Raw genomic sequence first — 25886 nt, forward strand, 5'->3', positions numbered from 1 at the left:
TTTTTTCCCCCCGAAGCTGGAAACGGGGAGGCAGTCAGACAGACTCCCGCATGCACCCGACCGGGATCCACCCGGCATGCCCACCAGGAGGCGATGCTTTAGCCCCCTGGGGCGTCGCTCTGTTGCGTCCAGAGCCATTCTAGCCACAGAGCCATCCCCAGCGCCCGGGCTATCTTTGCTCCAATGGAGCCTCGCTGCGGGAGGGGAAGAGAGAGACAGAGAGGAAGGGGAGGGGTGGAGAAGCAAATGGGCGCCTCTCCTGTGTGCCCTGGCCGGGAATCGAACCTGGGACTCCTGCACGCCGGGCCGACGCTCTACCGCTGAGCCAACCAGCCAGGGAAAAAACTTTGACAGTTTTAACTGGCATTTTTATTAAAGCAAGTAAACATATTTTAAATACAGGGGTGTGGAGTCCGTGCCTGTGTCACGCACACTTCAGTTGTTACTTTACTACTTTAATTTTCTCTGTACAGCATGGAGCAGTGTTGTAGAAGATAAGGTTGTTTTTGTTTTTTATAATCACATGTACATGGTTTATTTCTGAAAGGTTTTCAAAAACAATATTTACTCAAGAAATAGCACTTCACTTTGAAATAATTTTCCGTTATTAAGAAAAATACTCCCATTTTAGTATTTTCCCCACGAAAGTTGAACAATTGATGAGCCACCTCCTTGTGCTCTGAACCACGTGGACGCCTGTCACTCCGCAACCCACTGGTGAATTTTCTTTGGCTTTCCTTAGACACACACTCTTTGTGTTATTCCCAAGGAATTTCGCAATTAAGGTTTGAGGGGGCCAAAGAAAAATTGGTGACAGTGAACCTGAGGAAATTTAGAAACAAGTCAGTTGACTGGCAAGGAAAGATTTTCTTTCTGTTCTTTGTTTCTCCTAATTTTCAAAGGAAGAGAAACAAGCTCTTATTCTGACATTGTTTCTCTGCCCTTTTTTTTTTCAGTGCTCTGCGGAGGGGGCGAGAGCTTCCTGTGTGGCAGTGGAATCTGCGTCCCCAGGAAACTGCAGTGTAATGGCTACAATGACTGTGACGACTGGAGTGATGAGGCTCATTGCAGTATGTGAGCGGCTGTTTGGGGGTCGTCTGGGTGGACAGGGATGCTATTCAGGGGCCTAGAAACCAGAGCCATTCCATTGTCAAATCCTGACAACCACCGGCATTTGTGTGGACTGCTTGTAGTTTGCCTTTCGGAAGGGAGTGACCGTGTTTGTCTTCCCCCATGTGACAGCAGTGTGTTTGCACACCTTTCAAAGGCGTGATTTCATTAGGAACTCGACAGCTAGATGCCACACTGGAACATATCAGGGACTGAAGTGTTTTTGCATAAAATGTCTTAAAATTAGGAGAAGGCTTTTCGTTTATTTTGTTTGGGTGAGGATTTTTGTTTTTGTTTTTAAAGCTTTATGGGTATAAAGGTCAACTTTTTAAAAAGAACATTTTTAATAGGAAAACTTTTCACCCTCATGATTCTTAGCAGTCATGACACAGCAGATGCAGGGCACCCTGTTTGTTTGCGCTTCCTCTGAACGTGAAGATAGCCAATAGCATTAGCTGTTTTAAATCCATGAATCAGTGGATTCAGCCTTACACACCCTCAATGTATATACTTCCCGTTGATTTGATTAGTTGTTTTCACTGAATTGGTCGGTGGTTTGCCAAGCATTGTGTTAGTCTGTTTGGGCTGCCACACAAAATACCACAGACTTCATGACTTAAGTAGGAGAATTTTGTTTCTCATGGTTCTGGAGACTTAGAAGTCCAAGATCAAGGTCCAACTGGGTTCAGTCTCTTGTAAGAGTTCTCTTTCTGGCCTGTAGGCAGCTGCTATCTCCTTCTGTTCTCATATAACCTTTTTAAAGGGAGAGAGGGAGAGAGAAGACCAGAGAGGGGAAGAGGGAGAGGAAGAAGGAAAAGAGGGAGGGGGAGAAGGAGAGGAAAATTGGTAGAGAGATTGAGAGGGGTTGGTAGGGAGGGACTGTAGAATCGCCTCCTCTGCTTATAAGGGTACCAGCCCTGTTGGGTTAGTACTCTACCCTACTGACTTTATTCTACCCGTATGATCTCCTCACGGGCCCTATCTCCAAATATAGTCATGTTGAGGGTTAGGGCTTTGATATATGAACACGAGGTGGGGGGAGGGGGGCACAAACATTCATCATAACAAACACATATGCAGATTTCTAGTCATTTTACTCTTATGCAATCAATAAAAAGGAAAAGCTAACCTCAAAAATATAATGTGGGATCTGCATCCAAAACAAAACCATGTGCAATTGTGTTCTAATTGCTTTTTAATGGTTATGTGAGCAGCAACGGTTACTATGAGGAAAGCTGTGTTGTACTCCTTGTAAAAGCAAGTTGCCAAGGCTTATAGGAGCTCACAATTGTTGAGCATGTCTGAGATTCCTTAGTCTGTTTGCCAGCTGGGCCAACTTTTCTTCCTTCCGAAGGGTTAGGATGCTTATTTACCATAGCTTTTGAAAGACCATATGTTATGGTAATATTTCAGGTCAGTGTTTCCCAAACTGGTGTTCCATAGTACTGACTCTTGAAAAATGCTTGAGAAAAAAATTTTCTTTTGAGAAATGCTGTCAGATCTACTTCTTAGGTAGTTATAATATATATATTTGTGCCTTAAAGGTTCTAAGAAATCCTGCACTTAAAAAAAAAATGACATTGCCTGACCAAGCGGTGTCGCAGTGGATAGAATGTCAGCCTGGGGTGCAGAGAACCCAGGTTGGAAACCCCGAGATCACCAGCTGGAGCGCAGGCTTGAGTGTGGGTTGCTGGCTTGAGTGTGGGATCATGGACATGACCCCACGGTCACTGGCTTGAAGCCTAAAATTGCTGACTTGAACAAGGAGTCACTGGCTAGGCTGTAGCCCCTGGTCAAGGCACATATGAGAAAGAAATCACTGAACAACTAAGGTGCTGCAACAAAGAATTGATGCTTCTCATTTCTCTCCCTTCCTGTCCGTGCCCCCCCCCCCAAAGACATTAATTTTGCTTAACTTAATATTTTCTCAAACTTATTTGTTTATATATACCTCCCCCTTTATTTATATATTTATTTATTCATTCATGCACTGATTTATTTTGCAGATTATCTAGCTTTGTGTGGAAATTCAGTTATGTCACCCATATTTTAGGAAATGTTTTCACTAAGAGATTTGTTTTTTATAAATCCCTCTTCAGAAAAGTCTATTGAATACAATGTTACATAAAAAAATTTTTTTTGTAGGATGTATGTTTACATTGGGAAATATTGCTGTGGACTTACAAGAAAATATTGTGCAAAGTACCCACACAAGGGAATTTAATATAGTTCAATAGAATGATATCCAGTTCACGGGAATTGTGGTGGAATCGTTCGTTTCCCTCTCAATTATGGCCCAAGTTATGGCATTATTCAAACTCCACAGGTGCCTCTGCCCACAGCAGTGGGCCAGCACTGACTTGCTCGTCATGTTCCTCCATTGCTCTGAGCACTGCACTTTGGACAGTAAGAGCTTTCTGCTGCATTTGTTTTTTTGGGTTTTTTTTTTTTTTTTTTTTTTTTTTTACAGAGGCAGAGATAGACAGGGACAGACAGACAGGAACGGAGAGAGATGAGAAGCATCAATCATCAGTTTCTCATTGCGCGTTGCGACTTCTTAGTTGTTCATTGATTGCTTTCTCATATGTGCCTTGACCGCGGGCCTTCAGCAGACCGAGTAACCCCTGCTGGAGCCAGCGACCTTGGGTCTAAGCTGGTGAGCTCTTTGCTCAAGCCAGATGAGCCCACACTCAAGCTGGCGACCTCGGGGTCTCGAACCTGGGTCCTTCCGCATCCCAGTCCGATGCTCTATCCACGCACCACCACCTGGTCAGGCTCTGTTGCATTTGTTGAAATTGAATTTGAAGGAGTCGTTGGCTGACCAAGATGGTATCCTATTCTGAAAGGTATTTAGCAATGTCTTAGGAGGCGAACTGTTTATCAAAGAAGATTGAGACTTTCTTCATGAATGCACTTCAAAAATGATCTGGCTTGGTCCTTTGGGGAAATACATTCCTCGGAATATTTGTCTGTGAAAATGCTTAGGTAGACATTGAAACCTTCGCATGCCATTGTTTCTGACCTTTATGAAGTCATTCGTCTCTGAGCTTTACCATAAGAAATCTCAGTATGCCTGATTTAGAAGATGCCACCTCTTATTGTCTCCAGCCTGCAGTGAAGGAATAGCAGAAGTCTGAATTAAGGTGTGGATACAAAGCAGAGCGTGAATGCAGCCCACAGATATGATACTCCTGAGGGGAGAAGGAAGTTTTGCTGGGTGTTCACAATGAGGAGTAGCAGAACATGCCTGGTTCTGAGGGTTGTAGCCTATACAGGAGGAGGACTGCCTTTAAAGAGAAGGGGAGGGGCCTTTTATTTGTGAGTTCCCTAATCAACTGTGCTAGAAGCATTTACCTCCACGATGTGACTTAATTTTCAGCACAGAAAGTATTCTCATCCTCTTCTGCACAGATGCAGAGGAGAGGCTTAAGATAATAAAAAACTTGCTAGCGGTTCCAAGTGCTAGATTTGAACCCAGTCTTGAATGGGTCCAAATCTAATGCTGTTTTCTCTAAACTGTGCTGCCTTTGGCTTGCCCTTGTCCATAAAAATTCAGACTTGGTGAACTATTATATTTTGATCATTCATATGACAGAAAAAAAGTTTATTTTGGATGCTCTTCTATGCTTGGGAGATAATTGTCTATTACAGCGGCACTCCAGGTAGCTGGGACTGCTTCCTGACTTTCTCCCCTACCTAATTCTGCTATGTTTATCAGTCTCATCCTAAGTATGTGCAGAGTGAACAGATTTCTAACCACTGGAAACAGTTTAATGGTGCCGCAAAAGGATTTTTGAAAATTAAGAAAAGTTTTCTTAAAAGTTTCTAGCTCTGTGACTTATGTAGGCGACTTTTCTGTCCCTGCTTTTCCTGTCGTAGAGACTGGCTGAACAGCAGCTTTTCCAGGAAGCCCCACATGCACAGACTTTAAATCAGGTGGTTTTCCAAATGATGTTTCCGAGTCATCACCATACGTGACTGCATTTACTATATTCTTTTTACTAAGGCAAGGATTCAAGTAAATAGTAGTAATATTGCCATCAAAATAATACAAAGATTTTATTCTACACTGAAGGAAGATGCTTCAGATGTCTGGAAAATTTATTTCTGTTTATTGGCAATTTGGTTATGCTGAATCAATCAAGCTATTGAATATACTTGAATTCCTGCTATGTGTGAAGCATGTTCTAAATACGTAGTAAATATAAAGATTGTTAAGACATGGTTTTTTTCTTCATAAGGCTTTTAGTCTAATCAGGGAAATAACAGAAACATAGACATCACTGAATATGGTCGTTTAGAGCAATATAGAAGAGATGTCATAGGCAAAAGAAAAGTGGTGTCAACAAAAAAGTAGATCCTCTCTGAGTTGGAAAGAGAGCAGGATTCCTGGGCGTTGGGTTGATGTGAAGAAACCGGATGGAAAAGGTGGGATTAAAGCTAGGCTTTGGACTGAGGTGATGTGGGATACTGTAGAATAGTGGTTCTAAATTGGAGACAATTTTACTTCCCACAGGACATTTTACAGTGTATGGAGACAGACTGGGCTCATCACAACTGGGGGGTCTGGAGTGGTGCTACTGGCATTTAGTGAGCTGAGTCAAGGATACTGCTGAACACACTACAGGAAATAGGGCAGCCCTCTCACACAAAGAATTATGCAGTGCAGATTGTCAACAGTACTGCCATTGAGAATTCCTCCTCTAGAGATAAAAGTCAGTAGTCAAAAGAACCCAAATGGCCTAGAAGCCTGGCTTTATATCATAGCTCTGATATTAATGAGCTGGACAATGGTGGGCAAATGATTTAACCTCTCTGATCATCTGAAAATGAGGGATTTGGGGGTAGCAATTGAAGCATCCATACCTGAATCTTTTATTTTTTTAAGTGAGAGGAAGGGAGAGTGAGTCTGACTCCAACATGAACCCTGACTGGGATCCACCTGGCAACTTTCATCTGGGGCTGATGCTCAGACCAGCTGAGCTATCCTTAGCACCTGGGGCTGGTGCTTGAACCAATTGAGCCACTGGCTGCAAGAGGGGAAGAGAGAGAAGAAGGAGAGGGAGAGGAAGAGAAGCAGATGGTCACCTTTCATGTGTGCCTTGATGGGGGATCAAATCCAGAATGTCCACATGCCAACATAATGCTCTATCCATTGAGCCAACCAGCCAGGGCCCATACCTTAATCTTGAAATGAGGCAACGCATTTATGTTTACAGACTCATAGAGACTGAGTAAATTGAGTGGAATCCTTGATAAAATATATTCTGTTCCTTCATTTTTCTCCTTTAATTCAATGATTATTTTAAGAGATGAAAGTTAATAGTGCAAGATGCCAGCTGAAATAAATATTAACATGCAAGAACTTCAGAAATGACATTTGTATCAAGCTCTCATTAAGAAAAATGACCTGTATCTAGAAAAACATCCACCTTAGGCCATGCAAAATCATGCTTGTATTGAGCAACAAGATCACAGCAAAGAGCTTTTAAAAATTTTGATTCGTGACCCCAAATTGAACTGACAACATTTTTTTTCAGTCCAAATAAACATTTGTTCAAATAAAAAGAGGCACTGTGCTCTTTGCTCTTTGCTATGTATTTCTGGCTGTGCAGTGCCTCTAGTTAAGATTTTGTGTGTTTACTAGTCACACAGACCTTAGTAAGGTAACAAGTTGTTTTCCAAGGGCAGCTAATTTTGTATCTAACCTCTGAGAACAAAGTCATAACAGGGAAAGTTGAATCTGTACCTGTGTGAATAAATGAAGGGTTTTTTCTTTAATGCTCAAGTCATCTTCATTTATGAAATAATTTAATAAATAACAGCATTAATTTAAAAAGATCTCAAATGAATTACTGAGGATCCCAGAATAAGCCTCACAGAGGCCATGTGACTCTTTGGAAATTTTTGGCGTGTTAATCAGATTCTGAAAGGAGTATTTGATGGCGCAGTCTTACAGTCAAAACAAGTGAGTGCGCAGCTTTAAAAAAATGAACTCATATGGTTTAAAATATTCCACCCCTTCACTCCACCACCACTTTCAGGGGATACAAGTACTTTTGCATTAATGGTCAAATTGAGAACCCTGGTTATTGCTGATTCTAGCATACTGCTTCAAAACTTCCCACAGAGTAATTTATGTTAAAACGAAACATAAATCAAAAAGACTTTTTACAACTTCCTAAGGAAATGTGTATGTCTTAATGTACAAGTTTCCCAACTCTGCTTGCTGGGCAAGAACACCGATGTCATAACCTTTTTTAGACTCAGACAGCATTATGTGCAGCAACCTCAGCCCTCAGCAGCAGCAGGGTGCAGGGTGGGGAGATAGCGCCCTCTGCTGAATGGGAGAAGATAGTACAGTTCTGTCAAGGTGAAACTAGAACCTCTCTTAGTTCTAATATTTTCCCTTGTGATGGTCAATCTCATCTGAAAGTCATTCAGCCTGAGGGGAAATTAAAAAGAACACTCACAAAATTCTGTGTGTGCGTAAGTGTGAGCATATGTGTTCGCCCATGTGTGTGTTTGTGTGGACACACATACATACCCTCTTAATGAAAGTGCTGAGCAGGTAGATGATCTCCAAGGCCCACTCTGTTTCTAAAATGATGTGATCCTAGAAGAATTTAAGTAACTTATTTTTAGAAGAATAGAACCCGTTGTCGGAGACATAGGCTTCTGCTTCAGGAGAAACAACCAGCTGGAATTCAGGAGACTGGACCATGGACCACTAGATTCTTTGTCTCCATCAGCTAAGTAGACTGATCCTCCACTGTGCCGCTGTTTCTCTCCCCTTCCCTGTTCTTGTTATTCCCTCCACCTGAAGCATGGTGACGTTTTCACTCCATCCAGCCTACCAAAATCCTGCCCATCTCCCGTGGTCTCCCTCCAGACATAAGAATCTATTTTTGCACTTAATTCACTTGAAATAAAGAAAAATAGAATACATTTAAGAAATATAGTTTCTGTTCAATGCAGGGTTGTTGTTTTTTTTACATACATATATTAATTTAAAACATTTTACAGCTTTATTGGGGTATAATTTACAAACCATGAATTTATGCCATTGGTTTTAGTAGACAGTGTGTCAGTAAAGTCATGGTGCACTTTTGACCAGTCACAGGAAAGCAACAAAAAATGATAGAAATATGAAATCTGCACCAAATAAAAAGAAAACTCTCCCAGTTTCATACCTATTCAGTGCAGTTTGATGTGGGCTCACACACAGATTTTTTAGGGCTCCTTAGGTAGCTATCCCGTATAGCCTCTACAGACTCGTCACTGACTGATGGCCTACCAGAACGGGGTTTCTCCACCAAACTGCCGGTTTCCTTCAACTGCTTATCCCACTGAGTAATGTTATTCCTGTGTGGTGGTGCTTCGTTATAAACGTGCCGGTATTCACGTTGCACTTTGGTCATGGATTCAAATTTAGGGAGCCACAGAACACACTGAACTTTCCTCTGTACCGTCCACATCTTGACTGGCATGGCCGTGGGCTGCTCCGCTGTATACACGGTGTTACATCATCATCTGTGCATGCGCACATGCTGCCACATCATCCTACAGAAACTGGGAGGGTTTTTATAGAGTTGTGCAATCATCACTACAGTCTACTTCTAGAACTTTCTCACCTCCCTCCAGTTTTCCTCCTACCTGTTTGCAGTCAGTTCCACTACTTCTTCAGCCATAGAAACCATTGTTCTGATTTCTCCTTCTATAAATGTGTTTTTTCCAGGAATTTTATAAGTGGGTCACACAATATATAGTCTTTGTGTCAGGTTCCTTTCACTTAGGGTAATGTTTGTGAGGTTCATCTACACTGTCACATGTATTAATAGTTTGATACTTTAAATTGCTGAATAGTATTTCATCTTATGAGTATACTACATTTGCTTATCTGTTCATCAGTTTGAATGTTTGGGTTGTTTCTAGGTTTTTTGTTTTTTGGTTGTTGTTTTTTTTTCCAAAGTTAGAAGTGGGGAGGCAGGCAGGCAGACTCCCACATGCGCCCAACCGGGATCCACCTGGCATGCCCACCAGGGGCCGATGCTCTGCCCATCTGGGGCGTTCCTCCATTGTGGCTGGAGCCATTTTAGCACCTGAGGGGGAGGCCATGTAGCCGTCCCTAGCACCCAGGCCAACTTTGCTCCAATGGAGCCTTGGCTGTGGGAGGGGAAGAGAAAGATAGAGAGGAAGGAGAGGGGGAAGGGTGGAGAAGCAGATGGGTGCTTCTCCTGTGTGCCTTGACTGGAAATTGAACCTGGGACTTCCATATGCCAGACCAAGCTCTACCACTGAGCCAACTGGCCAGGGCCTGTTTCTAGTTTTTGACTATTATGAATAATGCTGTTAGGACCATGCACATATTATTCTCTGTGTGGATATATGTTTCATTGCTCTTGGGTAGATTTCTAAGAGTAGAATTTATGAATCATATGGTAAGGTTATAGTTAAGTTTATAAGCAGCTGCTAAACTGCTTTACGAGGTGGCATTATAATTTACATTCCCACCAGTGGTACATGAGAGTTTCAGTTTCTCGAAATCCTTGTTAATACTTGTCTGTCTTTTTAATCATAGCCATTTTGGAAGAATGGAATAGCAGCTTATTGTGGTTTTAATTTGCATTTTCATAATAACTAATTGTATTGAACACCTTTTCACATGCCAATTTGCCATTTTATGTCTCCTGGGAAGACTTTCTATTTGAGTCTTTTGCTAATTTGTAATTGGGTTTTCTTACTATTGATTGGAAGAGTTTCATATATGTATGTATGTATACACACACACACACACACATATACTCTGGATATAAGTTCTTTATGAGATACATGATTTGAAAATATCTTTTTCCAGTGTATGGTTTATCTATCTTTTCATTTTCTTAATAACATTTTTAGAAGCGCAAATATTTCTAAGTTTATGAGGTCCATTTATTTTTTTTTTTATGGTCTGTGTTTCGTTGGCATATCTAAGAATTCTTTGCCTAACTCAAGGTCACAAAGATTTTTTCCCCTGTGTTTTCTTCTAGAAGGTTCATAATTTTGGCTTTTACACTAAAGTCTATGCTCAACTTTAAGATAATTTTTGTGTATGGTTTAAGGTAAAGGCCAGAGTTCAGTCCTGTACATTTGAAATCTAATTGTTTCATTACCATTTGTTGAAAAGTACTCTTTTCCTATTGAATTGTCTTCACATCTTGCACACATTATTTTATTAATCTCTATCTCAGACTTATTAAGCAACTGATCTTATTCCAATTTCATAGATCAGTTCACAGACTCAGATTTTTAAAATTTTTTTATTTATTAATTGAATTTAGAGACAGAGGAAGGGAGAGAGAGAGAGAAACGTTGATTTGTTTTTCATTTGTTATGCATTCATTGCTCCTGATGGGGGATCAAACCCCCAACCTTGGCTTATGGTGATGACACTCTAACCAACTGGGATACCTGACTGGAGCTACAGACTCATAGATTTTTAACTAATACACTCAAATTCCCACAGCTAGTAGATGGCAGAACCAGGATAGGAAGTCTAGAGCTATCTTCCTATTAAAATTTCCTTGCATGTTGTTTATTCCTACATTAAACCGTATGCTTCCTGAGGTTACATATTATTTATTCTTATCTTGCCATCATAATTTAGGACAGTACTTATTTATTTAAAAGTCATGTTATAAAACACTCAATTGACTTAAGTGATCATGTTTGTGTGAATGTCAGTAATGACTCTGTAATCTAAATGAGTTTTTCTCTCCATTATGTTTACTTTCCATTCACACAACTAGACTTTATAAAGGAAACATTTTTAGGAAATAACTACTCAGCTGCTATTAAAGTCATTGATTCTGTATGAGCATGAACTTCATTAGGAACTATGATGAATTGAGAATGTCTTCTCTCATATTTGACTATAAAGGAGCTTTCAGGTAAGTGAAAGTCATGTAAAGACTCAAAAAATGATAAAAGCACTGGCTTGGGAGACAGAGGGTCCTAGTTCTGGTTCTGCAGTAACTTGATATGTGACCTTGAGCAAGTCATTGGATCTCTCTGCACCACCATGGTCTCCTCACCTGCAAAACAATAGATGTGGACCAGGTTACCACTAAGGTTTCCCTCCTACTGATGTACTTTCATTACATCAAGTACTACAATAACGTCATCTTCTGTTCTACTGACACAGGATGGCTTCTCTTATTTGCAGATTGCAGCGAGGATCTGTTTCACTGTCACACGGGCAAGTGTCTTAATTATAGCCTTGTGTGTGATGGGTATGATGACTGTGGGGACCTGAGTGATGAACAAAATTGTGGTAAGTAGCATTGTTTTTCTAAATGTTTTTTTTTTAATTTAAAATTACAGAAATTTATAACCAACAACTTGTAGCTTGTTAACATGATTATTAGCTGGTTAAATTATAAAATGATTGGTTTCTTCAATTTAGAAAGGGGAGGGTTTTTTCAATTTCCCATCTCAATTATGTCTCAGGTGTAAATGTAGTACCTTTCGCATACACAATCAGACTAAGGAGATGCTAAAAACGTGGAGTGGAAAGGCAGCTGCAGGTCGTTAATATGTTGATATTATTATCTCCTTGAAAGTGTTCTGTTTCCCTGGTTCTTCCGGTGGCTTATGTGTAGACTTTGAGCTCTTGTGTAAGACTTTGCAGACAGATATCTTATTTGTCCCTTGATCTCTGCTGCTATACATAACCAAGATCCCTCTTTCATTTGATCACAAGCCGATAAGGAGACGCCTGCCATCGTAGTGACACGCGGGGTTATGAGAGCACATTTACTTTATACACAAAAGCTGATTTTATCTTTTAAAACAGTGGTCCCCAACATTTTTTGGGCCACAGACAGGTTTAATGTCAGAAGAGATTTTCACGGACCGGCCTTTAGGGTGGGACGGATAAATGTATCACGTGACCGAGACAAGCGTCAAGAGTGAGTCTTAGATGGATGTAACAGGGAATCTGGTCATTTTTAAAAAATAAAACATCGTTCAGACTTAAATATAAATAAAACGGAAATAATGTAAGTTATTTATTCTTTCTTTGCAGACCAGTACCAAATGGCCCACGGACCAGTACAGGTCCGCGGCCCAGGGGTTGGGGACCACTGTTTTAAAGTATGGCCTCCTTTTTAAAGGGTCATGTCTGATTTTGAATGCCATCTTGTGAATTAAAACCAGCAAAGTTCCTCTTGCTTATTTACCTTTTTGACTTTGTGATTAGCTTTAAAGTGTTTAGGTAAAGTATCCTTGAATGTCACAGGAGCTTGGTCACATGAACAGGAGGGAAGCTGGGATGATGCGGGGCACTGGGCGAAGGATATGACATGGTAGTTAGCGTTAGAGAGTATCAGGGGAATGCTGGGGAAGGGTCAGGAGTATGATCCGATGGGTGCCCCAGAGTGTCGTGCATCAGAAAACACAATAAAGCTGTCACAAATACAGCCCGTCAGCTCTCCACCTTGTGAAATCCGTTTATCTGAGCCAGTGTACCCATTATAAATTTCTCATAAGAAAACACTGACAAAGGAAAACAAAACAAGAATAAAGTAACAAAAACCAAACCGTGAATCCTGAGAGACCTGACACACATAAGTTACAGTGATGGTGCCCAGTGGCCACAGGCTTGGGTGGGAGGGGAATTGAGCCAGACCCATCATAGGAAAGTTACGGCAGGTGTTAGGACAATCAGAATAGACACTCTTCAGTTAGAACCATGAGCCAGATGGTCTGAAGTGTTTGTCGTACTTGTTCTCTGCATCCTCCTGGGTATTTGCTTTTCTCTAGATTGCAGTCCCACAAAGGAGCATCGGTGTGGAGATGGACGTTGCATTGCGGTAGAGTGGGTGTGTGACGGTGACCATGACTGTGTGGATAAGTCTGACGAGGTCAATTGCTGTGAGTGCCCTGAGGATTGTCATTTTGCGTATTTTCCCATTGCTCGCCTGTGTAGACCAGTATACTCAAGGTTTGCCGTCCAAACAGCCTTCAAAGGGAAAGAGTCTTGTCCTTGGGTCTTGGTCTAGATCAGGGGTCCCCAAACTATGGGCCCATGGGCCACATGTGGCCCCCTGAGGCCATTTATCCGGCCCCCGCTGCACTCCCGGGAGGGGCATCTCTTTCATTGGTGATCAGTGAGAGGAGCACATTGGCCATCTCATTAGCCAAAAGCAAGCCCATAGTTCCCATTGAAATACTGGTCAGTTTGTTGATTTAAATTTACTTGTTCTTCATTTTAAATATTGTATTTGTTCCCATTTTGTTTTTTTTTTACTTTAAAATAAGATATGTGCAGTGTGCATAGGGATTTGTTCATAGTTTTTCTTATAGTCCGGCCCTCCAACGGTCTGAGGGACAGTGAACTGACCCCCTGTGTAAAAAGTTTGGGGACCCCTGGTCTAGAGAGAATAATCAAGCAATGTGAGGACAGTAACAATGTAGCATACCTACTTTCACACTTTTCTCCCCAAAACTTCAAACATTTTTGCTCGCTCTGGCCACACCGGTGTCTCTTTTCTCTCCCATCACTCCTGTGTCTCCTTTCCTGCCCATGACCTTGTCAAAGGGGATGTTCTCCCAGAGCCCAGTGACTTTTTTTTTTTGTATTACCACCATTGTTAATACTACTTCCCATCCTGAGGTTATAAAAAATTTTTTTTTTGTGTGTGTTATTTTTGGCAGTAACTGCTATTTAATAGACATGAGAAATTCTTTTTTTTTTTGAGCTGTCACAAATCTCATTTTCTTTTATTTTTATTAATTTTTAATTTATGGTGTTTACATGGATTCAAGTGTCCCACTGAATATAACTCCCTCATCCCCTACAACTGTATCCCTTTTTATACCCCTTTCCCCCTTCCCCTAACACCCTCTCTCCTACCCACTAGGATTTGCTGTCCTGTGATCTATATCTCTGTGTTATGTATATATAGTTTCACTAATCCCTTCACCTTCTCTGATCCCATCCCCTCATCCCCTTCCCTCTGACTGCCATCCTTCTGGTCCCTGTGACCCCGCCTCTGCCTCTATTCCGTTTCTCAGTTCACTTTGTTCATTAAATCCCATATATACGTGAGATCATATGATATTTGTCTTTCTCTTCCTGCCTTATTTCACTTAGCATAATAATCTCCAGGTCCATCCATGCTGTCACAAAAGGTAAGATTTCCTTCTTTTTCACAGCTGCATAGTATTCCATTGTATATATGTACCACAGCTTTTTAATCCACTCGTCCACAGGCATGAGAAATTCCAGAAAGAAATCTTTCCATTTCAAAAATCCTTGGATTTTTTTTTTTCAAATCAGTGAGATAGTCACCCCTTTCTACAAAACATTCAGGTATTCAGAACACTTCATTCCTTGGTGAGGCCAGATAAGTAGGGACTGCTTCTCTGATCTGCAGGCTGGGAGGAGCACAGAGAAATAACGTGGGTGTCACTCTGACTTTTCCTAGCCTGTCACAGCCAGGGCCTGGTGGAATGCCGAAATGGCCAGTGTGTTCCCAGCGCCTTCCGCTGCGACGGAGACCAGGACTGCAAGGACGGGAGCGACGAGGAGAACTGCAGCTACGGTGAGTCTGCGCGGCCTGGGACGCACTGTGGGTGGCCCGCCACTGGGAACAGAGCACTGATTCAGAAGTCACCTGATGCTTAGCCAGGCCTCCCACATGAAGGATTCCAGATTGCCTCACTCAGGTCCTCACAGCCCAGTCAACCGGAAACCCTGTCATGCGGATTTCCTCAACTCGCACTGAAAAATCACCCCTAACACTGAAACAGCGTGGGAAGATGCAGCGAACTGAGGGGAAAAGAAATGCCGTGATAAAGAGAAAACCTAGTATGTCATATTCGATTAAATTAGCTTAGATTCCAATTAGAAGGAACTGGCTTCTGAAATTAAAATGTAATAGCTTCTTAAAGTCACCATGTTCAAAGAAGCAGTTTAATGCCTCACATTACCAAGCAATATACCTAAAATACACTTTAAAGGGAGTCTGATCTCCGTCTGTGAAACTCAAAGAGAAAAAGTAAATCAAATGAATAGGTTTTTAGAAACGTAAAGTTTCACACTGATTGTTTTAAGTCCCAGTTTGCATAGAAGTGTCTCTTATTATAACACTGGTAAGAATATTCCCAGATGGCCCTGGCTGATGGCTCTGTATATAGAGTGACGGCCCAGTGTATGGACGTCTGGATTTGAATCCTGGTTGGGCACACAAAGAAGTGACTATCTGCTTTTCTTCCCCTTCCTCTTCCCCTTCTCTTTCTCTTACCCTCCCGCAGCCTGTGGCTTAATTGATTTAAGTGTGTGCCCCGGGTCCTAAGGATAGCTCTGTTGGTCTGAGTGTCAGCCTCAGGCACTGAGGATAGCTCTGTTGATTTGAGCATTGGCCCTAGATAGGGCTTGCTGTGTGGATCCTGGTTGGGGCACATGCAGAAGTCTGTCTCACTCTCTCCCCTCTTCTCACTTAAAAAAAATATTCCTAGACTTTAAAATCACTACATTTTGTATTAGTGACCATCACAGCCCAGTTTTTAAGAATATGGTATTGTCATTCAGCTGTCTGGGTCAAGCCCCAGCTCTGTTACCTTCTATCTGGTTGACTTTAGGTCAGTTACTTAATCTCTTATGTCTCAGTTTCTGTCTCAGAATAATGATGACTACTTTGTAGATTTGGCACGTGGTGAGAACTCAATTAATGTTTGCTATTATTACATGACCTTTATGTTAAAGCATGTCTTGGGCTATTTATATCTATCACCAGCTAATGATATTGGTCACCTATAGCTAAATTAGTTTTATAATAATAAATACAGATCATTAGAATAAGTTTAGTAAGAAAAAACATTTCAGACCTAAAGGGAGAGCCTTCTAATCATAGACTTATTACATTAAAAATACATAAGGAATGCTAAGTTTTATCAATTTTAAAATTCAGAAAGAAGTTCTTTTCTAAGCATGAGTGTGTATATCAACCAAGAACCTGTCTTTGGAGCAAATGATTCCTTGTTCCTACATAAGTCAACTCTGTTTAAAATAGTTTTGGATTCTTTACTATGCAATGACAGAATTTGTAAGTTATTTCCTTGAAGGTGTGAGAAGCAAGAAAGTCACATGATAAAATAAATCAAAAAGGCCCTGACTGGTTGGCTCAGTGGTAGAGCACCAGCCTGGCATGTGGAAGTACCAGATTCGATTCCTGGCCAGGGCACACAGGAGAAGTGCCTATCTGCTTCTCGACCTTTCCCCTTCTCCTTTCTCTCTCTCTCTCTCTCCTGCTCCCACAGCCAAGGCTCCATTGGAGCAAAGTTGGCCCGGGCTCTGAGGATGGCTTCATGGCTTCTCCTCAGGCAATAGAATGGCTCCAGTTACAATGGAGCAACGCCCCAGATGGGCAGAGCATCGCCCCCTGGTGGGCATGCCGGGTGGATCCCAGTTAGGTGCATGCGGGAGTCTGTCTCTCTGCCTCCCTGCTTCTCACTTCAGAAAAATATGAAAAATCAATCAATCAAAAAGTAAAACTTTAGCATCTTTATATTATCTACTCTAATAAATTAATCTCAATTAATGTGTATTGTGGTGCTAATATTTGGCCAACCACTGGGAATTTAGTGGCACGCAAACCAGCTTTCAGGCCCTTGGGGGAGATAGATGTAATACCAATAATCATGCAGGTCAGTGTCTAACCATGAAGTGACGCCATGGGTAAACGTCAGGGTACGCGGAGACCACATATGGGCTGATGCCCTGGCAGAGGGCCTCAGGGAAGCTTCTCTGAGGAAGAGATAGCAGACCTAAGATCTGAGGAATGAGTGGAGTGGACAAAAAGTGTGGGACTGGAGAAAGCATTTCAGAAACAGGGAACCTGTAGGCCGGAAGTCCCAAGGAGGGAAGTCCTGGGGAACATGTTTGGGGTCCTGGATTAGCGCTGAGAGTGAAGAGGAGCTTGAGACTACAGAATAATTGTCAACAGTGATTGCAGGCCGGCTCTGTGGGACAGGGCTGGGGAGGAGGGAAGGGGCCGCTTCTCCCAGGGCTTTGGTCCTATTGATAACTTAGGCCTTCACGGCCCTGGGGCTGGGCTCGCAGCCTTCCCGCCTAGTCTCCCTTAGGCTCCAGTGACTCCAGCCTCTGCCCGTGCCCACCCCAGGCCTTTGCATATTCTGCAAAGCCACCCTGAGAAAGCCACCCTTCCCTCTTAGCCTGACTTACCCCCTTTTGCCCTTACAGCCCTCGTTTGCTTCCACTGCTCCTCCTGTGTACTTTCAGTAAAGTGAAGATCACACGGCGTTGTAGGGTTCTGTTCATGACGCTGTCCCAAATTAGAATATAAACTATACCCCGTTTTTATCTTTTTTTTTTCTTTTCAATTTGTTTCCTCTGACAGAATGCAAGACAAACACTCAGTTTGCTAGAGTTTTAAAAGGATTATTTCCTTTGCCCCACTTGAATGACTAATAAAGACACAAGTCCCGTTTTTATCTTTTAACGCCCAATGCCTTACTTGTCATATAAGTTTGTACACAGTGGGCATTTAAGCACTGAAATAATGAATGCATATTGTCTTAATAAAATTTCTTGAAGAGACTGAACTCATGGAAATTAACCTGGCTTAACCTTGCAAAAAAAAGTTTGACTCTACTGACAATTTTAAACAAAAAGTGACATCTCTTCTCTGCAAGGCTATGACGTATTGTACGGGAATGGCGCTGGAAAGGAGAAAGAGTCCAATATGACACACATTGTCTTAGAATTATAGATAAGAATGATCGTGTCCTCATACTAGCATTTATAGTTAAAAATGCCTTGAGAGATTTTCTAGATTCTAGATGACTTTTCTGAAAGTAATTGCATTTAATGGAGGAGAGCTGGAAAGAGAATGGGCAGTAATTTATTACCTTTTTCATTTAATCTACAAATGATCAGGAAATCAATGGGAATACCAGTTTCCTCTCTGCGTACCTTAAGGAAAAGCCATTAGGCTAACGTTACTGTTGTCATTCATTTGGAAACAGGAAACCCAATTCTCAGGTCATCACAACTAGGCCAGTCATACTTTCTGAGGACAACAGAAAATATGGATAACAGCTGCATAAGACTTGGACCATGATATAGTATCCTTATTGTGTTGGTGTTGATGGCCTACTTATTATTAGAAGAAATGTTTTACAGTATTTTATTTCTTTTTGAATTGAATTCATTAAGGTGACAGGAGAAACATTTTCTTTTAGAGGGAAGACTAAAATTGGTAGCAAATGAGTCTTAAAAGTAAACTTCAGGATCCTTTATATTGGCCTATTCCTCAGATTGCTTAAATTTTATTTTGTAATCAAGTATATGCACCCATGTAAATATAAAATACTATCTCTTTTTTTCATTAAGAGCAGCAACCACCTGCTTTTTTTCTTTTTTTTGGGGGGGGGTTACATTACCTCTTATTTCTTCATTCCTACAGAATTTTTTTGGAAGAACTGTATTGTAGTTAGTTACTGGGAAAATTAATTCAGAAAATACCTATTCAGCATGTGTTCAATATATTTTGGAGAAATTGGAGAAGAATTAAAGTTGTGTCATTCCCCAGCTCCACCAGGCATTCTCAATCCTTTAGATCCCGGTGTCAAGAATTCACAGATGATGAAAGCGAATGTGCCTTTCCCCCTCTGTAGGTCAGACTCCATGTCCAGAAGGCGACCAAACATGCCTCTACAATTCCTGCCTTGATTCATGTGGTGGTAGCCCCCTTTGTGACCCCAACAACAGTCTGAATAACTGTAGTAAGTACAGCAGCTGACCAATGCGATCCCTGTGTCAGGATGTGCATTCAGCTTCTTTTTTTTTTTTTTTTTTTTTTTGCATTGACATTGAAATTCTGAAGTCTGGAGTCCCTCTAAAAAGATATGTATCTATTTTCTTTTTCTTTTCCAAAGTTTGCATGTGGTAGCAGACAAGAGACAAAATGGTCTTCATGAACTGAAATAAGAAACAAATGTGTCACTGTGAATGGGCCATCAATCCGCATTGCTTAATATGATTACCATTACTTTAAACTCAACATGAGCTTCTATATGTTATTCTCTTGGCTCCATCTGCAGGCAGATGCTATCTTTCTTCCTTTTTAAAGCTCAACTTCAAAAATAGAAACTTTATCCAAGAAGCAAATGGGAAGTTTAGCTACACAGCCACATACAGCTTTGGCTGTCTGTTGTTTTAATAAAATTTATTCCCAATTTTGCCTACTTATAATGATCTTGCAGCCATTATGTTAATGAGTTTTGGTGACAATGGAACCACTCCACATGGCGTAAGTGGGGAGCCCTCCGCCCCTGGTTCTCAGGAAGGGAACTACTGAGGGACCCAGACGGGCGGGCGGCACGGGGGCCATGCAGATCCTCTCGGGACACTGAAAATGAATCAGAAAGGCTCTGATTCTGATCTTTACTTCTTTCACTTTTTATTATTAATTTTTGGCCTCACCTTTAAATTGGGGCTTGAAATTTAGAAGCAGGTCTGTCAGCTTTCAGTTGGCAAGAAAGTGACTTTTTAAAAAACAAAACAAAACACATATCCTCTTAGTTGAAGCCCATGGAAGCTGGGAAGTCGAAAGGCTTACAAGTCTGGGTCCTTGCCTTTGCAGCAGTATTAGGGTCCTGGTTTTCCTTGGCGACTTTCTGGGTCAATGTGGAGCTTACTGGGTCCATATAAAGATTTCTGGGTCAACCTGGGCTGCCCTGTCACCATGAGGGAGTCTTAAGGGACAAACAGCGAGCTGGGAAGGAATTTGAGGGAGGCAGCCGCTGAAAGGCCAGTCTGACAGGACTTTTTACTTCCTTTTCTTTAACAAAAATTTTATAAGAGGTTTTTTGAGCTAAAATTGATGACTTATGCTAGGGAGTAAGATCTCAGATGCTTGGTGAGTTTTTATTTTTAGGAGCACTAAATAATTGTCTGAAACACAATAGCCAGCCCTCTTCCATTTCCCATATGAGAGAACAGTGCAGACACATATTAGTCTGACCACTAAGACCCACTGCCATGTTACTCACTCTGAACTATTTAACTATATGCATATGTGTGCATATATGTTTGTGCACATGTACATGTGGGTATGTACACATACATATAAGTGTATGTAAATGTATGTATATGTATTTCTGTCTATATGTATATGTATATATGTATTTGTGTATGTTCTGGGTCCATTGATTCACTTGTGTTATCTCCCAACCTGCTCCAGAACTTTCTCAGAACCATTTCTTTACTTTACCTTGAACTTGACCTGCGTAATTTTGAACAGTGATGGTATCATCTCAACGATGTGTTTATTATTAAAGCTTTGGGCGTTGTCTGACATGGAATGGCACTTATTGTTAGACTAAAAAAAAAAAAGTCAAAAGAGCAATGCTAGCCTGTGTCAAATTTTGGTGAAGAGTATGTTATCTTATTTTCTCTATATTTGAAATGTTTCAAAATTAAAAATTATTAAAGATGTTATCTGTCAAAAAGAGAAGTTGTAGAAAGGGCACCAGATAGCTCTGGTGTACACATGTGGCCGATACTCGTGGCCTGTGTGCAAAGGCCCAGGAACTGGAGCAGACACCAGGCACTCTGATGGTGACGGAGAATGACGGTGTCCCAGCCTCCCCACAGATGACTTTTCAGTGTGGGAGAACACACTGCCGTCTTCCCACTCACACGGACTACTTTAGATTTCTCTTTGTATCCTTCAAATACACTCCAGCAGTTTCCCTAGTGTCTCACTGTCTCCTCAGCTTCCTCATTCTCCATAGACATTCTTTCCTGGTTCTCTCTGTATTGGCCCAGACATCCCATCTTCTGAGTGCTGGGCACTGGGCTAGTTACTCGTCCCCATTTCTTCCGTGTTATTAAAATCAGTGTATATGCCTAACTTACAGTTGAGAGGAAAGATATTATTCTTTATTTTTCAAAGAGCTTGGTTTTCTGTAAAGATGGACTGGTAGTCTCTCAGAAAACTCTTTATGCACTTGAAAATGTGATTAATTATTTGAAGATCTGTATCACTAGGGAGGCTAGTATTAGCTTCTGAGACACAACCGCATAGAACTCACTTTCTTCGGCTTCCTTCCAGTTGAGGACATGAATTTGGAGAAGGTGGGTATTCGGTCTACTGGAGTTAGTGTGTCACCAGAGTTGCTAAGATTCTAGTCCTTGACAACACTGCTTCTTGCCATCCCATAAAATATGATACAACTTCCTTCTGGTCCTTGAAGATAAACTGGGTGGGACCCCAAGCATCAGTGTTTTTAAAATTCCCAGGGGACTCCAATATTCAGCCAAGGTTGAGAATTATGGCTTCAGTGGCCTGTTTATGACTGGACTTCAGGGGAATGTGACATTTCCTAAACTGAGTGTGAAAAAATCTTAATAATTTTTTTTAAAATGTGCATGGCTTATTACAAATTCCCAGAAATGCCTACAATTAAAAAAAAAAATCTTACAGCCACATCTCCGATAACACAGCGTACTGATAGGCTTGGAGTATCACAGCATCACTGCATCTACTCATAGTCCAGAATCTTTACCATCTTTGTGCCCTGCTGGGAGGTGAAATACAGCCGTATGCTTGCCTCTGGTGTGGAGGGACTGACCCATCACTTTTGCCTTGTTGTGTGCAATACAGCCATCTGGGCAAGCTGGTGGGAAGAGCATCCTGTGGGCACATTCTGCTCCCTGCTCTCTGCTCCCTTGACCGCCGTGGTTGTATGCAGCCAGGCGTGACTCCATGCCTCAGGGACTCTCCCAAATTTTCCCAAACTGTTCCACCAACCTTTAGTTCTATGTGTCTACTCATACATTTTCACCTTCAACACTAAGGAAGAAATGAACAGCTTTGCTTTTGAAATAATTTGCCAAGGTCTCTCAGTTTTCTGCCCTGTCTTTGCAATCTCTAGTTGGAAGGAATAGGGAGTATGGTGGGCAGTAAAAAGCCAAATACCGTAATAGATAGGAACTTGAGTCCTACGGAGCAAATAGTAGATGAGAGGGATGAGCCCTCTGTGAGAGCATTCCCAATCAGTAAATGAAAGATAAATGATCAAATTAGAATCTTCCTATCTGGTAACACAGTGATTGAATGGGTCAAGCCACTGAGCATCCACAGCTGCAGATGTCACAAAAAGAAGGCTCAGACCCATGTCTTCTGATGAAAGAACACCACAGCACCTCTTGCCGAAGGGATGTAAGCCAACCAGGCCTCTGTGTCTGTGTTCAGCCATCAGTGCTCAGGGACATGTTTAACTTCACCAAACCTGTGCAAGCATCACACCTGGCACCCTCTACAGCCCAGACTCTGGGTTTTCCAGTAGCTAAGCCAGGCATGGACAACATACGGCCCGCGGGCCGGATCTGGGCCACGTAATGAGTTTATGCGGCCCACGATTAAATTTTTAATATTCTCCGCACGATGCACTGTGGAAATGAAATAAGTGGTACTATTAAATCGTTATACATAAACTACGATATCTAACCATTGTACAACAATGAAAGTTAAAATCTCAGCTACTCAGAACTGGAAGCGTCTTTGATTATTGGAAAACGAGATTTTTAAGAAGATAGTGATACGCGGAAAAGAATTCCGCATGTGACTATAGGCTAGGGTTAACTTCCAATAATTGGTGGAATGGATTCGCGATACTTATTTTTTTAAAAAATTTCATTATAAAGATTTACAACTTTTGTACACATCTGTGCAATTTTATAAGCAATTGAATAATAGAAAATATGCCAAGGAAATTTAAAAAAACTTGCCAAGGAATATTTAGTAATCTTCAGCTCAACTTATATTGGTGAACAAACTTTTTCTTTAATGAATCTAAATAAAAGTACAAGATCAAGATTGAATGATTTACATTTGGAGGCTTGTTAAGAAGAGCTACTACAAGTATAGAGCCAGATATTAAAAAATAATAGGCGATGCAAAGCACCTCAACACGTCACATTAGTTTTTTTGTTAATTTGTTGTACTAAATTACCTACATTTATTCATAAACAAATTACATAATAAAATTTTGTTTACTTAAATGAATCATTTTTGTATTTAACATTTTTTATTTTGTATTTAACATTTTAATTTTAATATTTTGTCCGGCCTGTGAAAAAGTTTTCTTTCTTATCTGGCCCGGGGACAAAAACTGTTGGCCATACCTGAGCTAAGCTATAAGGAAAAATAAGGGCATGGAGGGGAACCCAGGTATTTTAAGTGACTTAAAAGACAAACACATTTTTTAGAAAGCGAAATCCTAAAATGTGATAACCAGGAGTGGTGCACACTTAGGTAATAAAGATCAAGGAAGCGATAACTCTTCAACTCAGTAGTTAAGTTTGAGGGGAGAAAAGAAGGTTAATATAAGACAGGGTATATGAAGAGGATGCCTGGCAAAGTTCAACTCCTTGACCTGGGTGGAAGTCACAAGGGTGTTCATATTATAATAACTCATTGAACTATTAAGAATAATAATGTACATATGTTGATTCATTATGCTGTACACTTGTAACTAATATAATAAGTACACTATATCTCAATAAGTGATAATGATAGATTTAGAGTCTGAGGCAAGGATAAATTTTGGAATATTATATATATACAATGGGTGTTGAAAAGTGACATTTTCTCACGTAAATAACCATCATTTACACATGATTTCCAGTAGCATCAGAGAATTGCATTACAACAAGGATGTAACATCATTTAGTTAACAATCCCATCTTTAGGTTGAGTTTAATAAATCTTTTTCACATTTTGGAAGGTGAAATATCAGTGCGAGTGCAACAGGACTATTTTTTTTTCTAGCACGTATTCATTAAATCTCATTTCCGTTCAGGATACCGTGGTAGGCACTTCATCAAACTCACATTGCAGTCCAGTGACATTTGAACATCCTTACATGTTTGTGACGTGACTGCCCTCTAGTGGCTATAGAAAATCAGGCTAGTGTGTGAGTCTAACTTGATTTTTTTTTAAAAAAAAGCTTATTGATATCATAAATCATAGAATTTGAGGTTGGCAGAACTCTCACGAGAGAGGTTCTCTTGCTTAGCACTCTGCGAAGAATGTCTTATGAAGGCATAAATCATGAGTTTCAATCAATCTTACCACATTCAATAAAGAGCTCCAGAATAATACATGGTCATAACTTAATTCATGCCTCCCCTTGGTTCTGTAACACCTAAATGTTATATCTTATCCCAGATCAAAAGTGATAAGTTCCCCACCTCCAAAAATTATCTTTGTGATATATCTATTAATCCATTAAATGAATCACACTGATAAGAAGTTAAAACTTGTTAGGGTGGTAGAGGAAGAGAGGGAAAGGCGTAGACAAGGAAAAAGAGCCTGCACCAAAAGTCTGCGTGGGAATGGTCCCACTTTTGTGAGATTATATGTATATTTTTTAAATAAGAAATATAGAGAATTGAGCTGCAGCTACTGACTTGGAAATGGTCATGACAAATAATTAAGCAACAGCAAGTTGAGTAATAGGAAGAGTACAATTCTACTTTGGCAAAACCAGTACATCCTGTCCCTGTGTGCAAAGGCTTGTGTGTGTGGGTCTGGGCAGTGAGAAGCAGGGCAGGATTCAAACTCATCTGCTGCTTGAAAGGAAGTGAGAGAACGGGGGTGGAGAGATGATGAACGTTTACCTTATGCATCTTTCTTTTGTTTCTGTTGTTAAGAGAAATATTTATTTTTCAAATAATTTGAAGTCGCAATATGAAAATATTCTTTGTTTCATAAATCAAATGCAATGATAAACTGAAACAATCCCGTACTCTCTCTGTTTCTTTATTTTTTAGTTTTTTTTCCAATTACAGTTTACATTTGATATTATTTTGTGTTAGTTTCAGGTATACAGCCCAGTGATTAGGCAATTATATACTTTACAAAGTTTCCCCCCCAATATTTCCAGTGCCTACCTTGCACCATACATAGTTATTAGAATATTATTGATGGTATTTTCTATGCTGTACTCTCTGTTCTTTCTCTTTCTTCTGCCCTGTACTCATCCTCAAGAATGTGCCAACTTGACAGTGTCACGTCTTCCCCCATAAACTGAGAGTCTTGTTACATTTTGTCCATAGGCTTTCTATATAATGCCAGGCTTCCTTCCCCACCCCCTTTGTTTTTAATTTAGTGAGAGGAGGAAAGACAGAGACAAGACTCCCTCATGCGCCCCCAAAGGGATCCATCCAGAAAGCCCACTAGGGGGCGATGCTTTGCCCATCTGGGGCATTGCCCCATTGCTCAGCAACTGAGCTCTTCTCAGCACCCGAGGCAGAGGCCATGAGCCATCCTCAGTGCCCGAGGCCAGCTCACTCCAATAGAGCCATGGCCGCAAGTGGGAAAAAGAGAGAGAGAAAGAGAGAGAAACGAGAGGGGAGAGTAGAGAAGCAGATGGGTGCTTCTCCTGTGTTCCCTAACTGAACGTGAAATCTGGGACATCCACAAGCTGGGTCGATGCTCTACCACTAAGCCAGCTAGCCATGGCATGTTGTAGGGCTTCTTATCAACATAATCTCTGTAAAGCCCTCCAATTCTTTGAGATGTAGTCCCAGAGCTGTTTCTATATTTCTCCCCAGTCTTTGTCAATCTATTTGCATGCATACCACTTCCTAGTCAAATGATTAAATTTAATTGGAATAATTATTGTACTGTTAATAAGACTTTGGTCTTTAGTAAGCTGGGGCTGATTTGAGAAGACACTCGCCTGATTACCTCTCT

The 25886-nt window shown here is 41.0% G+C and overlaps 1 protein-coding gene and 1 non-coding gene across 5 annotated transcripts in view; one reads left to right on the top strand and one right to left on the bottom strand.

The window, feature by feature from the left end:
* CORIN (corin, serine peptidase) overlaps positions 1 to 25886 on the top strand; it is a 212583-nt gene that overhangs the window by 137245 nt on the left and 49452 nt on the right. For 3 of the 4 annotated variants that reach the window (XM_066232658.1, XM_066232657.1, XM_066232661.1), the window contains 5 exons: positions 957 to 1070; positions 11318 to 11425; positions 12916 to 13026; positions 14583 to 14699; positions 18796 to 18903. In XM_066232658.1, coding sequence (XP_066088755.1) covers positions 957 to 1070; positions 11318 to 11425; positions 12916 to 13026; positions 14583 to 14699; positions 18796 to 18903 — 558 coding nt within the window. The remainder of the gene's footprint in view (positions 1 to 956; positions 1071 to 11317; positions 11426 to 12915; positions 13027 to 14582; positions 14700 to 18795; positions 18904 to 25886) is intronic. The other variant, XM_066232660.1, reaches the window with a different exon arrangement.
* On the bottom strand, positions 17499 to 17626 carry LOC136307272 (small nucleolar RNA SNORA27). The gene has a single exon (XR_010725929.1). It is a non-coding gene; the product is annotated as a small nucleolar RNA SNORA27 (small nucleolar RNA).

The sequence above is a fragment of the Saccopteryx bilineata genome, chromosome 5 (assembly GCF_036850765.1).
Source record: "Saccopteryx bilineata isolate mSacBil1 chromosome 5, mSacBil1_pri_phased_curated, whole genome shotgun sequence".
In the NCBI taxonomy this organism is placed as follows: Eukaryota; Metazoa; Chordata; class Mammalia; order Chiroptera; family Emballonuridae; genus Saccopteryx; species Saccopteryx bilineata.